At 43.4% G+C, this 17,998-nt stretch overlaps 2 protein-coding genes across 3 annotated transcripts in view; both read right to left on the reverse strand.

Moving 5' to 3' along the window:
• Positions 1–17,998, reverse strand: part of LOC308098960 (NLR family CARD domain-containing protein 3-like) — a 189,232-nt gene that overhangs the window by 72,794 nt on the left and 98,440 nt on the right. The window lies entirely within an intron of this gene.
• LOC308098959 (NLR family CARD domain-containing protein 3-like) overlaps positions 1,808–17,998 on the reverse strand; it is a 44,388-nt gene continuing 28,197 nt past the window's right edge. The window contains exons 9-10 of one of the 2 annotated variants that reach the window (XR_013934337.1): positions 3,771–4,678; positions 1,808–2,794 (exon numbers count right to left, since the gene is read on the reverse strand). Coding sequence is in view for 1 of the 2 variants with exons in the window: in XM_080447431.1 (XP_080303557.1) it covers positions 4,131–4,678 (548 nt within the window). In the remaining variant the exon portion in view is untranslated. Of the gene's footprint in view, positions 4,679–17,998 lie in introns of both variants that reach the window. The other variant, XM_080447431.1, reaches the window with a different exon arrangement.

A 17,998-nucleotide genomic window follows, 5' to 3' on the forward strand; every position in this document is an offset into this window, starting at 1 on the left:
TGCTATGCTCATGCACCTTATTACTAATATCTCATGTACATAATGTTTGGATGGATATGCTGTGTGTAAATATGTATTTTATTTTGATGTGGAGAATAGAATATAACCTTTTGAATCGTATTCATTAATTAGTATTTAGTATCGTTGTGCCTTTTAGGCTTCCTGATCAAAAATTGCACAGGGCAGATATGACATAACTTAAATATACAAAGAAATTATTAACATATTTAATATGTATTTAAATCTTATACATGTAAAAAAAAAAAAAGCAGAAATAGCAGATCTACAAGCTTAAGCGTTGTAAGCTTGTAGATCTGCTATTTCTGCTATTTTTTATATTTGAAAATGTGTGGAAGTTTTTTTTAATTATTTGAGATATTCGCAGTTATTAACCACTTGAACCCCGCTAGGGGGGAACAACCACTACAGTTAGCAGATCTAAAAGCTTGTAGATCTGATGTTTTAGTTTGAAAAAAAGAAGGCACCAAGTACAGAGTGTTTTACTGAGTCTAGAAGCTCTGAGAGGATAAACTGAAGTGATATTAATAACTAATATTATCACAGTATTCTGACGCACACCTGGACTTATCTTATACTTTGGCTATTCAAAAACAGCAGATATACAAGCTCGTAGCGCGGCACCGAGTGCCGCGCTACGAGCTTGTAGATCTGCTGTTTGTTTTTTTTAATCATGAAAATATGTGCAAATCTTTGAATATATATATAAACAAGTAAACATTATTATCTCATATCTTTGCTTCTGGGGGTCCCTGGAACAAAACATTTTGAGATGGGGGTCCGTGGCCAAATACATATAAATGTGGGGGTCCTTGACATTCTAAATCTTCTAAATCTTAACAGTTTTGAAAAAAACGTACGTTGTTATAATATCAGTGATTCTCAAACTTTTTCAAGACAAGGACCCCCAAAATGATATGTATTTGGCCGCGGACCCCCACCTGAAAATATGTTGTTCCAGGGACCCCCCCCCCAGAAGCAAAGATTTGAGTTCAAAATGTTTGCCTTTTTTAAAAAATATTTAAAGGTTTGCACATATTTGCGAGATTATTTTTTTTTGCAGATCTACAAGATCATAGCGTGGCACTCGGTGCCGCGCTATGAGCTTGTAGATCTGCTATTTTTCAATAGCCAAAGTATAAAATATGGATAAAGGGTTAAAATGATTGTGAAGCTTTATTAACATATTGTGTTAAAACATGGGGTCCGGGGACCCCCAGGGGTCCTTGGGGGGGTTTCAGGGGGTCCCCAGCAAAATGTGTTCATAAAGCATCACAATCATTTTAACCTTTTATAATTTGGCTATCAAAAAATAGCAGATCTACAAGCTCATAGCGCGGCACTTGCACTTCCACTCCCTGGAACAACATATGTTGAGATGGGGGTCCCTGGAACAACATATATTGAGATGGGGGTCCCTGGAACAACATATATTGAGATGGGGGTCCCTGGAACAACATATGTTGATGGGGGTCCCTGGAACAACATATATTGAGATGGGGGTCCCTGGAACAACATATGTTGAGATGGGGGTCCCTGGAACAACATATATTGAGATGGGGGTCCCTGGAACAACATATGTTGAGATGGGGGTCCCTGGAACAACATATATTGAGATGGGGGTCCCTGGAACAACATATGTTGAGATGGGGGTCCCTGGAACAACATATGTTGAGATGGGGGTCCCTGGAACAACATATGTTGAGATGGGGGTCTGTGGTCAAATACATGTAATGACTTGTTTGATGTTTTTTATATAAATATATAGGTTTGTAATAATAAAAACAGATTGAGGTTGTCAACTCAAGTCAAGTTTATTTGTAAACTGCAGCACATTTAAAAACCCAAAGTGCTTTAAGAGACAATATCAACATATAGACTGTGAGATCTATTCACAAAGCTATAATAAAAGCCTATTACGTAACCAGAAAACTAAAACTAATACAAACAAAACAACAACAAACAACAACAGAGCCTTTAGTTTGGATTTGAACTTCTCAATGGTGGAGCTAACTTAATGTGGAATGGATCTACAAGCTCACAACACATCCCCCCTGTCTGAAAATAGCAGATCTACAAGCTCACAACGCATCCCCTCCTGTCTGAAAATAGCAGATGTACAAGCTCACAACGCATCCCCCCCTGTCTGAAAATAGCAGATCTACAAGCTCACAATGCATCCCCCCTGTCTGAAAATAGCAGATCTACAAGCTCACAACTCATCCCTCCTGTCTGAAAATAGCAGATCTACAAGTTTACAACGCATCCCCCCTGTCTGACAATAGCAGATCTACAAGCTCACAATGCATCCCCCCTGTCTGAAAATAGCAGATCTACAAGCTCACAACGCATCCCCCCTGTCTGAAAATAGCAGATCTACAAGCTCACAATGCATCCCCCTGTCTGAAAATAGCAGATCTACAAGCTCACAATGCATCCCCCCTGTCTGAAAATAGCAGATCTACAAGTTTACAACGCATCCCCCCTGTCTGAAAATAGCAGATCTACAAGCTCACAACTTATCCCCCCTGTTTGAAAATAGCAGATCTACAAGCTCACAACACATCCCCCATGTCTGAAAATAGCAGATCTACAAGCTCACAATGCATCCCCCTGTCTGAAAATAGCAGATCTACAAGCTCACAATGCATCCCCCCCTGTCTGAAAATAGCAGATCTACAAGATCACAACGCATCCCCCCTGTCTGAAAATAGCAGATCTACAAGCTCACAACGCATCCCCCCTGTCTGAAAATAGCAGATCTACAAGCTCACAACTTATCCCCCCTGTTTGAAAATAGCAGATCTACAAGCTCACAACACATCCCCCATGTCTGAAAATAGCAGATTTACAAGCTCACAATGCATCCCCCTGTCTGAAAATAGCAGATCTACAAGCTCACAACGCATCCCCCCTGTTTGAAAATAGCAGATCTACAAGCTCACAACTTATCCCCCCTGTTTGAAAATAGCAGATCTACAAGCTCACAACACATCCCCCATGTCTGAAAATAGCAGATCTACAAGCTCACAATGCATCCCCCTGTCTGAAAATAGCAGATCTACAAGCTCACAATGCATCCCCCCTGTCTGAAAATAGCAGATCTACAAGATCACAACGCATCCCCCCTGTCTGAAAATAGCAGATCTACAAGCTCACAACGCATCCCCCCTGTCTGAAAATAGCAGATCTACAAGCTCACAACACATCCCCCATGTCTGAAAATAGCAGATCTACAAGCTCACAACGCATCCCCCCTGTCTGAAAATAGCAGATGTACAAGCTCACAATGCATCCCCCGTCTGAAAATAGCAGATCTACAAGCTCACAATGCATCCCCCTGTCTGAAAATAGCAGATCTACAAGCTCACAACGCATCCCCCCTGTCTGAAAATAGCAGATGTACAAGCTCACAATGCATCCCCCGTCTGAAAATAGCAGATCTACAAGCTCACAATGCATCCCCCCTGTGTGAAAATAGCAGATCTACAAGCTCACAACTTATCCCCCCTGTTTGAAAATAGCAGATGTACAAGCTCACAATGCATCCCCCGTCTGAAAATAGCAGATCTACAAGCTCACAACTTATCCCCCGTTTGAAAATAGCAGATCTACAAGCTCACAACACATCCCCCATGTCTGAAAATAGCAGATCTACAAGCTCACAATTCATCCCCCCTGTCTGAAAATAGCAGATCTACAAGCTCACAACGCATCCCTCCTGTCTGAAAATAGCAGATCTACAAGCTTACAACGCATCCCCCTGTGTGAAAATAGCAGATCTACAAGCTCACAATGCATCCCCCCTGTGTGAAAATAGCAGATCTACAAGCTCACAACTTATCCCCCGTTTGAAAATAGCAGATCTACAAGTTTACAACGCATCCCTCCTGTCTGAAAATAGCAGATCTACAAGCTCACAACGCATCCTCCCCGTCTGAAAATATCAGATCTACAAGCATTGCACTGGAGGGGGGGGGTAAAGTACAGACCCCTGGGGGACCCCAGTCAGCACAGTACAGTAGTATGTATGTATGTATGTATATACTGTATCTGTAAGCTCTACTATATATTCTATATACATACTGTAGGGTGTAAGTGTTTCAACACGTTTACCAGATCTCACAGACCTCTGCTGTACCACCATAAACCTCTATCCCTGCATATAGAGGTTGTGTGAAGGTGGTGTTTACTGTATAGAGGAGGGTCTGTTTGTTGTCATTAATACAGTAGAAAGACACAGTACCTGCTCTGTGATCTGTGTACACGCCCATTACCCCCTCACACTCCCAACCCCCCCCTGTGGAGGCATCAGGTCCTGACAGTTCAGTCTGAATGCTGTTGTGAGTGAAGCAGTATGAACCATGATACCAATATAACTCCCAGGACTTGTCATTGTGACCAAACTCTGATAGCTCCCTCTCCTTTCTGTTGATGTCTATATAACTGACTGCTACACCAACACTCACTCCACTCCATTTTACTTCAAAGTAACTACGTTCAGGCAGACTCTCTTTACTCAACACCTGAGGCCTAGAGGTAAATCTGTGTGGATGTTCAGGATGATGTTGGTCTCCTGTACGAGTCACCTTCCTGTTCTCCTCTGACAGGATGAGCTTCTTGTTCACTGTGTTTTCATCCAGTGAAAGCTGACAGGAATCTGTGAGAAAAACAAAAGACAAAATATCACAACTAATGAAACACTTTACACCTGGAGTCACTGTGTCGGCCATGTTATTAATGCTGAACATTTAGAAACTTAACCCATTAAGACCAGGAACACATCTGTGTCATTTTAACTTTTATTTATCTGTTCAATAATCAGTGGTGGAAAAAGTACTCAAATGTTTTACTGAAGTAAAAGTATCAATACTGCAATGTAGAAGTACTCTGTTACAAGTAAAAGTCCGGAATTAAAAAAATATTTGAGTAAAAGTACAAAAGTATTGGCATCAAAATGTACTTAAAGTACCGAAAGTATAAAGTACTCATTATGCAGAATGTCCCATTACCCAGTTTTTAAATGTATAAAATATATAAAAATCTTTTCATCGCGACACATTGTGAGCTTGTAGATCTGCTATTTTTAAATGGCCGAATTGTATATATGGCTGAAGTGGTTTGTAATAATAATCAAAATCTACAAAGTAAATAATAACTAAAGTTTTCAAATAAAAAAATAGTGGGTTAAAAGTACAATATCTGCCTCTGAGATGTAGTGGAGTAGAAGTAAAAGTAATGAAAATTGGAAATACTCAAAATTGTACTTAAGTACAGTACTTGAGTACATGTACTTAGTTACTTTAAACCACTTTCAAACTTTCTTTTTTTGGCTGTTCAAAAATAGCAGATCTACAAGCTCGTAGCGCGGCAGTCGGTGCCGCGCTACGAGCTTGTAGATCTCCTATTTTTGAACAGCCAAATAAATCTAAAGTGACAGAGATGCGTTCCCGGTCTTAAAGGAGAATTCCCGACAAATTAAGTGTTATCTTTGATGTCTCGTTACTCACCTAACGACGTGAAAAGTGGCGTTCTTTTTTTCCATATATTCCCCTGTCGTAATTTTTTAAACCCCCTCCGTTGTCATAATGGGAGCGCGTGGGTAAGGGAGATTCGTCTATTATAACCGACGCAAAGTTTTTTCTCTACTAGTATTCATAGTAGAGTCTCATGATAGTCAAACATGCGCTGAAACTATCTGCGAGGCTGCCGTCAATTGCTTGTTTCCAGAATCTGGCAACACGAGTTGCCAGGTTCTGGAAAGAAACAAGCATCCAGTGTTAAATCGTTCGCCATTAACGGTGGCCTCGCAGGACATTTCAACGCACGTTTGACTATCATGAGACTCCACAATGACTAGCAGTAGAGAGAAAAACAACTTTGCGTCGGTTATAATAGACGAATCTCCCTAACCCACGCGCTCCCATTATGACAACGGCGGGGGTTTAAAAAATTACGACAGGGGAATATATGGAAAAAAAGAACGCCACTTTTCATGTCGTTAGGTGAGTAACGAGACATCAAAGATAACACTTAATTTGTCCGGAATTCTCCTTTAATGGGTTAAATGGGTCCCCAGCTAAATGTGTTAATATAGAATCACAATAATTTTAATAACTTTTATATTTAGGCTATTAAAAATAGCAGATCTACAAACTCATAGCGCGGCACCGATCCGCTATTTTAGAAAAATCGTGAACGTTTAAGCAAATCTTTGAATATATATGTATTTAAAGCAAACATTTTTACTCAAATCTCTGCTTCTGGGGGTCCCTGGAACAACATATTTTAAGATGGGGGTCCGCGGCCAAATACATGTCATAGTGGGGGTCCTTGACATGGAAACAGTTTGACAACCACTGATATTATAACAACATACGTTTAAAAAAAGGATTAAGAAGACATTTGTAGAATCCCCCAGAAGCAAAGATTTGAGTTACAAATGTTCATTTGAGTTAAATGAATGTTAAATGTTAAAGTCATAGCGCCGCACCGAATGAGCTTGTAGATCTGCTATTTTTGAATAGCCAAAGTATAATATAATGTTTAAATCAGATCTAATTAAATTAGATAGCAGATCTACAAGCTCACAATATGTCACATTGTGATGTGTTGTGAGCTTGTAGATCAGTTATTTGCACTTTTCATACTGAGACAAAAAAAATCCTCAGTGTTAACCCATTAAAACCAGGAAAGTGTTTTGTTTGTTTAGATTTTAGTGTTTTGGAACAGTGGTTCTCATAAATAGCAGATCTGCAAGCTCACAGTGCATCACTTTGTGCCAAATTGCAAGCTTGTATATCTGCTATTTTTGAACATTTTTGAAAAAACTTGAAATTGCATGAAAGAAAAAAGATTTCTGGGGGTCCCTGACATAAAACATGTTCAGTAGTGGGTTTGATGATGTTCTATATTGTCTGAATCAGCTTTGTTTGTGTTTGTTTATGTGCTAAAAGAGTGACTTTGAGATCTGTTTCAGCGTACAATGTAAGTCAATGAGAATATTTAGAATTATTAATTTCTAATCAATGGAGATATTATTTCATTCAATCAATGGATGTTTTATTATTAATCGCCCAGAAGCAAAGATTTGAGTTAAAAATGTTCACCTTAAAAAATATATATATATATATTCAAAGATTTATGAAAATGTCATGATTTCTTCAAAAAATAGCAGATCTACAAGCTCATAGCGCGGCACTCGGTGAGCTTGTAGAAAGTATAAGATAATGTTTAAATCAGATCTAATTAAATTAGATAGCAGATCTACAAGCTAATGTGTCACATTGTGATGCGTTGTGAGCTTGTAGATCTGTTATTTGCACTTTTCATACTGAGACAAAGTATATCGTTGCTGTCACTCAGGTAGAAACCTTGTATTTGAACCTTGCTATTGAAAATAGCTGATCTATAAGCGCTCTATATGAGATTTACATCTGACACACACACACACACACACACACACACACACACACACACACATTTTAACATTTTCTTTGGCTGTTCAAAAATAGCAGATCTACAAGCTCATAGCGCTGCAGCGATCTGCAACTTTAGAAAATTTGTGAAAACGTAAGCAAATCTTTGAATATATATATAAATATATTTAAAGCAATATTTTTAACTGAAATCTTTGCTTCTGGGGGTCCCTGGAACAACATATTTTAAGATTGGGGTCCGCGGCCAAATCCATATCATTGTGGGGGTCCTTGACATGGAAACAGTTTGAGAACCACTGATATTATAACAACATACGTTTAGAAAATTGATTTAGAAGACATTTGTAGAATCCTCCAGAAGCAAAGATTTGAGTTACAAATGTTCATTTGAGTTCAAAATGCTCAGATCTACAATGCTCATAGCGCGGCACCGAGTGCCGCGCTATGAGCATTGTAGATCTGATGAGCATTGTTGCATTGTAGATCTGTTATTTGCACTTTTCATACTGAGACAAAAAAAATCCTCAGTGTTAACCCATTAAAACCAGGAAAGTGTTTTGTTTGTTTAGATTTTAGTGTTTTGAAACAGTGGTTCTCATAAATAGCAGATCTACAAGCTCACAGCGCGTCACTTCGTGCCACGCTGCGATATTTATGAACATTTTTTAAAACAATTGAAATTGTTTGAAAGATTTTGAAAAAAATATAGATTTCTGGGGTCCCTGACATAAAACATGTTCAGATGGGGGTCCCTGACATAAAACATGTTCAGATGGGGGAAACTACACAACCCAAACCTCTACCACAGTGGACTGGTCCTTTAAATGAATCACTGTAACTATGAAGGTTGTTTATAGCATTGGTTCTCAAAGTGGGGTCCGGGGACCCCCAGGGGTCCTTGGGGGGTTCCAGGGGGTCCCCAGCTAAATGTGTTAATATAGCATCACAATAATTTTAACCACTTTAACCTTTTATACTTAGGCTACTCAAAAACAGCAGATCTACAAGCTCATAGCGCGGCACCGATCTGCTACTTTAGAAAAATCTTGAAAATGTGTGCAAATCTTTGTATAAATATAAATGTTTTAACATTTGTAACTCAAATCTTTGCTTCTGGGGGTCCCTGGAACAACATATGTTGAGATGGGGGTCTGCGGCCAAATACATATAATTGTGGGGGTCCTTGACATGAGAACAGTTTGAGAACCACTGATTTATAACAACATATGTTTATGTAAATGTTTTGACTGTTAGGATTTAGAGACATTTGTTGTTAAAAATGTTCACCTTAAAAAATATATATATATTCAAAGTTTCTTCAAAAATCACACCCAGTGTGAAGTAAGCGGTGCCTTTGATGAGTTTATTTAATTGAGCTATATATGAACTAGAGAATCAATGTTAAAACCCTGTAACTTCATTTCAAGGCTACTGAACAGCGCCACTGGAAGCAAATCACACTTAGGTGTTAAAGTAAGTGGTGCAGGTATATAGCAGTGAGGCCAAATGCATTCCAAGGTGAAAAAAAAGACTTCAAATGAATGTTGTGCCTTGACTCTTAATTGACAATGACTGACACCTGGCATAGGTAACCCCTCAGCTCATCATAGAGATCTTGCACCTGTATGTGATTCATGGTGGAGAGTTCTGTGTGTGTGTGTGTGTGTGTGTGTGTGTGTGTGTGTGTGTGTGTGTGTGTGTGTGTGTGTGTGTGTATGTGTGTGTGTGTGTGTGTGTGTGTGTGTGTGTGTGTGCGCGTGCACATGTGCAGTGCTGGCTTGTGTGTGTGTGTGTGTGTGTGTGTGTGTGTGTGTGTGTGTGTGTGTGTGTGTGTGTGTGTGTGTGTGTGTGTGTGTGTGTGTGTGCACGGTGCGCCTCACAGGTTTGCATGTTACGTGTGTGTGTGTGTGTGTGTGCACATGAGTAGGCGTACACGCACGTGCACGCGCACATGTGCAGTCCTGGCTTGCACGTGTGCAGCGCCTCGCAGGTCTGCATGTTACATGTGTGTGTGTGTGTGTGTGTGTTTGTGTGCGTGCGCGCACGCACGTGTGCAGTGCTGGCTTGTGTGTGCGCACGCACATGTGCAGTGCTGGCTTTTGTGCGTGTATGCGTGTCTTTAAGTGGCACATGTGTTTCAACGGTGTGCCTCGCAGGTCCGCATGTTGTGTGTGTGTGTGTGTGTGTGTGTGTGTGTGTGTGTGTGTTTGTGTGCACGCACGTGTGCAGTGCTGGCTTGCACGTGTGTGCATGTATTTAAGTGGCGCATGTGTTGCAACGGTGTGCCTCGCAGGTCCGCATGTTGTGTGTGTGTGTGTGTGTGTGTGTGTGTGTGTGTGTGTATGTGTGTGTCTTTAAGTGGCGCATGTGTTGCAACGGTGCGCCTCGCAGGACCGCATGTTGCGCGTGCGCGCGCGTGTATGTGTGTGGGTGTGGGTGTGGGTGTGTGTGTGTGTGTGTGTGTGTGTTGAAGTGGCGCATGTGTTGTGTCTTTGCCGTGCTCAAACATACGGACGGATGGACACACAAGGTCAAATGTAGAGCGGCTGGCACCGCTAAAAAATAGCAGATCTACAAGCTCATAGCGCGGCACTCGGTGCCGCGCTATGAGCTTGTAGAAAGTATAAGATAATGCTTAAATTAGATAGATCTTCTTACATTAGATAGCAGATCTACAAGCTTACAATGTGTCACATTGTGATGTGTTGTGAGCTTGTAGATCTGTTATTTGCACTTTTCATTCTGAGACAAAGTATATATATATATAGGAGTGGCCCAATTCTCTTATATCCAACTTGCTACAAAAATCGCTCATGCAAAACTATATAATCTCCTACATTTCATTTTCCACCTTCACATGTGTCTCCTTCCTCTAATAATCATAAAGTGCTATATATTTCATCTCGCCATTTACTTCCGGATGGTTCGTTACACCAGCCAATCATCATCATCATCTGCGCCACACTGAGAACCTTTTGCCCCGTTGCCACATCCGTCAAGCGGGAAAGAAACAAGCGCTGCCGTGGTCTATGCAAACGAGCCCAAATGCGCGCCCAAATAGGACTAAAATCGCTTATACAAAAGGCAGACCTGGCAACGCAGGCTACGCCAATCATGTGACAGAGATCCACAAGCTATGGGCCACAGCCGCTATGTGCCATACACGTATCTTAGCAACAACGAAAGCGCTCACTCTCATTGGTCGTGTCATCCTGAGGCCAGTTTACAGACAGCAGCATCGCAGAGAGCTTGCTGTCGCCATCACAGCCAGACGCAGCAACAACAGGGCTCCGTGAGAGTTGTGCGCGCTGAGGTGGACACGACAGCACAATCACCCTCATTTCTCTAATAAATTGCCCTGTCATTCATATTGTCAACACTTTGACGTCACTACAGCCTGCTACTAATGTAACCAATGTTTATGTCCACTACTGTGATAGCGTTCGTTGTATTTCAATGATTACTGCCCATGGGTGCTTAACATGAGCCCTTAGCATGCGGCTAATGCTAACGCACTTTCAATGTTAGCATGTAGCTAACGTTAACGTTGTTGTCATGGCTGAAGCGGCTGTGCAATCACTTTGTCAACAACGAACGTTAGTGTGCTGGATGTTAATATTCCTGCTCAGTTAGTCCATTGTAGATGGTGCGCCCACATAAGCCCTAAAAAACACACCTGCCAACCCTCATTGTACACAGCATTAGCTGCTAACGTGGCCTGCTACTTGGATTCTTTTGCTGCTTGTTGTTAATGCAGCCTGCTATTGGTCTCTAAAGCATATATGTCAATGTTTATGTCCATTACTGTGTTGCCGTTAGTTGGGTTAAATGCCTATTAGCCAAGAGCTGCCTATAATGAGCCGTTAGCGTGTAGCTAAGCTAACGAACGAGTGCCGTTAGCGTGTAGCTAAGCTAACGAACGAGTAGCGTTAGCATGCGGCTAATGCTAACGCTGTTGTCGTGCTCAAACAGCTATGTTACACATCTTACCAACGACCTGTATGAAGTTAGTCTGGTAAATCTCATCAATGCTACCTAATTAGCCTGTTGAAGAGTTTCATTTTAGTGTATTTTGTGGGTTTTTGTGACACAATGTAACGTATTGGCAGTGACGTGTTGCTGCACCATTCAGAGGGCATCATGGGAAATGTAGTCATTTCTGCTAATTTCGGTTCTACAGTGTTAAGCTTGTGTTACATTACTGCTGCTTAAGGCCCCTGCATGCTACCAAATGAGGTGGTCACCCTTGCACCGTTTGTGACCACTGAAACGGTCCTTAGGTGGGCCCCACCTAGGCAATTCTATGTGGGGCCGAGGTGGGTCTTAACTGCGATGCCAATGCGGGCTATAAGTAGCTTCTACCTGGCCCTTAGGTGGGCCCCAACTAGCCACGTTTATGTGGGACCGAGGCGGGTCCTAACTGGGTTTGCCCATGCAGGCTTTAAGTGGGTTCTACCTGGGCCCTAGGTGTACCCCAACCAACCAGAGTGCAATGGCCATCGCTCCAAATGATGTGACATCAGGGCTCTCAATACTGCACATTGGTGGAGGAGGAGGGGCCGCAGGGCGGCCGCACACATCGCTGAACCAATGGTAGCCCACGGAAGTTTCCTCTGGAGATTTAAAATCCGCCCCTCTATGCCACATATCAGACGCGCTACAGGGTCTACACTGACCGAGCCACGGCCCCACTGGCCTTCATGACGCTACGCCACTTATATGCGCTGCGAAGTGGCCGCGGGCGCTACGTGGGCGCGGGCGCTAGACGCTCGGCCCCGCTGAGCTTCTAGTCTATCCAACTTGTTCACCCAGTCAGTTGTGGAGGGAGGTCTCTGGAACTGTCACCATGAAGAAGAAACCTGAATTCATTTCAGCCCAGGCCTCCCTCAAGTCTCTGCAATTCCTTGCTCTAACAGAAACCTGGATTACCCAAGACAACACTGCTACCCCTGCTGCCCTCTCTGCTTCATATACCCCCCCCTCCCACCCCCCCCCCCCCCCCCCCAGGTCGTGGGGGTGGTACAGGTTTACTCCAAATGGAATTTCCGTGTTTTAAATCTCTCTCACCTTTCTCTTTCCACATGTGAATGTCATGCTATTTCAATAACACAACCGGTCCCTCTCACCATCATTGTGCTCTATCGTCCCACAGGGACCCTTTAGTGCGGGCCCTTAAGTCTATTTTTACGTTACAATAGTTCACTTTTGGCATAAACAATGCCTAGGACCTACTTTTGCAGAAAAGCCTGTTAGCCACGCAAAAAAAAAACAATATGGCTGCCATTTTCCGAAATGGCTGCTGGCGAAAGACATTTTATGTGTATTTTGACCTGGATTGTGATTGGATTTTGATTATTTTGGTATAAACATATAGTTTTGACTCCCCCCGCCCCCTCCCCTCGTTAGCCACGCAAGAAAAAAAACATTATGGCTGCCACTTTCCAAAATGGCTGCTGGGGAAAGACATTTTATGTGTATTTTGACCTGGATTGTGACTGGATTTTGATTATTTTGGTATCAACATATGAGTTTTTACCCCCCCCCCCATGCCTGGATCACAAATTGTTCTAATCGTCACATTTGCAGGCACTCAGCTGTGTGCACTGAAGGCCAAAGCGGTAGCACTTGCATCTACCACGACATTCAGTCTTGCACCGGCATTTTGTCAGTTGTTCACATATCTGGGCAATTGCTAGAGTGTTATCCACGCTACTTGCCAAATGTCATCCTCTGCTCGCCATCCCCAGCTGCAGGGCTCTCTGTATGCATTTGACATACAGCTGCCTGGCTTCAGACACGGGCAACTTGATAAGTGGCACGCTTCACATGATGTGCAAGAGATGCCCTTGTAGGTAGATTGGCATCATAGGACTTCGGCTTCCATGTAAACAGGTAAAATCTTGCATCATCAACCACATCACTAGTGCTGTTCTTGTCATGCACTGTTACTGGTGGGTATTGACTGAGCTTCTGGAAGACATGAGACACTTCAGGCCACACTTACCGGGTTTCTGTCTTTTTGCCTTTTCCCACGAAAGGCTGACACGACCTCACATCCAGTGAAAGCGTGAAAGAAAAGGATGCCAATGGATTTTTCAGGGCCTAGATTCTTCACTAAATCGTGAACTGGTAACCAACAACAATACAGTACAGTACAGTGCTGTTCAATAACAATACAGTACAGCACAGTACAGTACTGTGCTGTACAATAGCAATACAGTACAGTACTGTACAGTACAGTACTATGCTGTACAATAACAGAACAGTACAGTAGAGTAAAGTACAGTGCTGTACACTAACAGTACAGTACTGTTTTGTAATGTGTTAGTTTGTCCTGTTTTAAGTGGTTACTTAGTTTTTACTTTAGCCTACTGTTGTGTTTGTTTTATTTTGTCGTAACGTTTCCTGTCTTGTCTCGTTACCTTCTCCACCTGTATCCCGTTAGTCCCTTAGCTCAGTGGTGCGCATTCTGCGCAACCTTTTGACAGTACACCCTCAGAAAACATTTGGATTATCAAAAGACAATCCAGGTAAAAAAACACATAAAATGTCTTTCGCAGGCAGCCATTTTGGAAAATGGCAGTCATATATATATTTTTTTAACGGGGGAGGGGGTGGGGGAGAGTCAAAACTATATTCTGATGCCAAAATAATTTCAATCCAGGTAAAAAAAAAACATGCTAAATGTCTTTAGCTGGCAGCCATTTTGGAAAATGGCAGTGATATATATATTTTTTTGCTTGGCTAACGGGGGGAGGGGGTGGGGGGGGAGTCAAAACTATATTCTGATGCCAAAATGATTTCCGTGGGGCGGAGTCAAAACTATATTCTGAAGCCAAAATAGTCAAAATTGGATTATCCAATCATTAATCCAGGTCAAAAACCACATAGCATGTCTTTCGCCGGCAGCCATTTTGGAAAATGGCAGCCATATTGTTTTTTTTTTTTGGATGGCTAATGGGCTTTTGTGAAAAAGTAGGTCCAGAAGAAACTTTGTGGAAAATTTGGCGCTTGTATCACAAAGTGAACTATCGTGTCACTAACAGCCCCCGGTAATTCAAGTAAAAAAAACACTCACGTTGGACCAAATTGTATTATTTTGTTTCTCAACTGATTTTGACTGGAAATTAGCTCTACTAGCCAGGATAAAAAATCTACCCTGATCTGCTCACTGCTAATACCCTAAATCCAAGATGGCCGCCATTGTGAGTATTTAATTCCAAAAATTGGCATATCTTCCAAACTAATAGAGCTATGAATGTAAACAAAGTGTCTAATCCTATGTTTTTGAGGTCAGGGAATTGATTAATTTCCAGTCAAAATCAGTTGAGAAACAAAATAATACAATTTGGTCCAACCTCTGCCCTTTAATTACTGGACTTACTACTACTTAGGAACTTCCTGGAAGAACTAGATTCTCTGATCAGCTCCTTTCCGGTGGATGAAACCCCCTCATTCTACAGGGTGACGTCAACCTACCTACTGCAGAGAAGTATCTTCCTGTTACGTCCCTCCTGTCTTCATTCTCCCTGTCTCCTTCTCCTCCCACTCATAGAGCTGGTAATGTAATGGACCTTGTGTTCTCCCTCTAACCTCTCTGTTACCCCTACATACCTCTGACCATTACTTCATAACCTTCTCCCCCTCTCTCTCTACTCTCCCACCTAAACCTACTCACCCTCATACCGTCACCACTCAACGTAACCTGAGGTCCCAGTTGTATCTCAGCACCACACCAACCACTCTGCTACCTCCACAATCCATTGTCAACTGCCTCCATGCAATAAAGACCTGGATGACCACCAACCTACTAAAACTCAACAGCAAGAAAACAGAACTCATGGTCATGGGTCCCAAGGCGCAGCTCCAGAGGATTGGCGATTTCCTCCTCCATGTGGATGACGGCTCCATCTCTCCATCCGCTGAGGTTCGCAACCTGGGTGTTATCTTGGACTCTACCCTCTCCTATCAATCCCACATCAAATCCGTCACCAGAGCCGCCTTCTTCCACCTCAAAAACGACTCCGGCCGTCACTCTCAGACTCTACCGCTGTGACCCTCATCCACTCTTTCATCTCCTCCCGCCTGGATTACTGTAATGGTGTCCTGTTCGGGCTCCCCAATAAAACCCTGGACAGATTGCAGTATGTGCAAAATTCAGCTGCCAGAGTGCTCACCCGCACCAAACGCTGGAAGCACATCACCCCCACCCTCAAACACCTCCACTGGCTTCCGGTTAAGTTCCGCATCACATACAAACTACTCCTCCTCACCTATAAAGCTCTCCATGCCCTAGCCCCAGGGTACCTCTCGGACCTCCTCGACAATTACATCCCAGAGCGGGACCTGAGGTCTTCCGACTCGGGGCTTCTCACCACCCCTCGTAGCAACAGGCGGACCCTTGGCGATAGAGCTTTCAGCGTGGCAGCCCCTGACCTCTGGAACTCTCTCCCAATGGAGATTCGCCAGATGCCAACATTGGACTCCTTCAAGTCCGCACTGAAGAGACATTTATTTACCCAGGCTTTTGGCAATTAATTTGTTATTTTGTGTACTGTAAAGCGTCCTTGGGTTTCTGAAAGGCGCATATAAATCCAAGTTATTATTATTATTATTGTCCCTAAAACCCCTCCATTCTCTCGTCCTCTACACTCTCCTCTCTACCCTCCCTGGATTCCTTCCCCTCTCTCTCACCTGAAACCTCATCCTTACTCTCCACTATCTCATCTGTGTTTAACCGTCACTCTCCTCTCTCTTCCAGAACAGCACGCCCATGTCCGCCGGCTCCGTGGTTATCTGAAACCCTCAGAGCTGAGCGAACAGCTCTCAGGGCAGCTGAAAGGAAAAGGCGCAAGACAGAGCAACCAGATGACCTCTCCCACTTTCACTCACTCCTTTCTGCCTTCTCCCTCTCACTATCCACTGCTACATCCTCGTTTTACCACACCAAGATTCAATCCTGTGCCTCTAACCTAAGGAAGCTTTCTCCTCCCTCCTTAACCCCCCTCCCCCCAAATCCCACCTTCATCCCTTTCAGCTGACACTTTTGTCACCTACTTTAAGAAGAAGGTTGACGACATCAGCAGCTCCTTTTCCCATCTTCCCTTTAAAGAAGTGTCTGACTCACCCAATGCTAACCCCAACATATCATGCCTGTCCTCCTTCTCTCCTTTCTCTCCAGTGAGGTTCTAAAACTAGTGACCTCCTCTAGACCTACCACCTGTCTTCTTGACCCCATTCCTTCCCCATTGCACCTGATCTGCTCTCCTTCATTACCTCCATCATCAACACATCTGTAACTTCAGGCTGTGTCCAGAGTAACGCCACTCCTCAAAAAAAAAAAAAACTCTTGACTCCTCAGACCTCAAGAACTACAGACCGGTATCACTCCATTCTTTTCTTTCCAAAACTCTTGAACGTGTTGTTTCCAACCAGCTTTCTCTCCATCTCTCACAAAACAACCTGCTGGATCCCAACCAGTCAGGATTCAAACCGGCCCACTCCATGGAAACTGCACTCCTTGCAGTCACAGAAGCACTACATGCTGCCCACGCTGCCTCCTACTCTGCAGTCCTGATTCTTCTAGACTAGACCTATCAGCAGCATTTGACACAGTGAACCACCAGATGCTCCTGGACACCCTTGCTGACCTAGGCATCGCTGGGACGACTCTAAAGAGGTTCTCCTCCTACCTAACTGATCAGACCTACCAGGTTCCTCGGAAAGGTTTGCTCTCCTCCTTCCGCACCCTCCTTACTGGGGTCCCCCAGAGATTTGTACTTGCCCCCCTCCTCTTTTCCCTGTACACTAAATCTCTTGGCCCTGTCATCTCTGCTCACAATCTTATCACTGCTGTGCCGATGACACTCAACTGTTTCTATCCTTCCCCCCTATGCAACTCAGGTGGAAGAGCGCATCGCATCTCACAGTAGAGGTCTTCTCTCCACCTCAAGCTGTACCCAGACAAGACTGAGCTTCTCTTCTTCCCAGCTAAGTCCTGCCCCACGCAGGATCTAACTATTTCCATAGACAACGCCCTGGTGACTTCGGTTCCAACAGCCATGAACCGTGGTGTTGTCCTGGACAGTCAGCTCCTTATCCAGACATCAGTCATATCAAAATGTGACTGTTGTAACTCTCTCCTTACTGGCCTCCCGGCATGTGCACTTAAGCCTCTCCAAATGATCCAGAATGCAGCAGCACGCTTGGTCTTCAACCAGTCAAAAATTTCACATGTCTCCCCCCTTCTCCGCTCCCTCCATTGACTCCCATTTACTGCCCACACAGAGTACAAAACACTGATGTTGGCCTACAAAGCAACCAAAGGTATGGCACCCCCATATCTTCAAAGCCTGATCCAACCCTACAACCCCTCCCGCTCTCTTAGATCAGCTAACACAGGGAAGCTGTCAGAACCTTCGCTAAAATATCCGGGCCAACGCTCCACACGTCCCAGACTCTTCTCCCTTCTGGCTCCTAAACTATGGAATGAACTCCCCATTGCAATTAGAATTTTCTGCCGTAATCTGAAGACTCAACTC

Source organism: Gymnoscopelus braueri, assembly GCF_963280865.1.
Source record: "Gymnoscopelus braueri genome assembly, chromosome: 13".
Lineage (NCBI taxonomy): Eukaryota > Metazoa > Chordata > Actinopteri > Myctophiformes > Myctophidae > Gymnoscopelus > Gymnoscopelus braueri.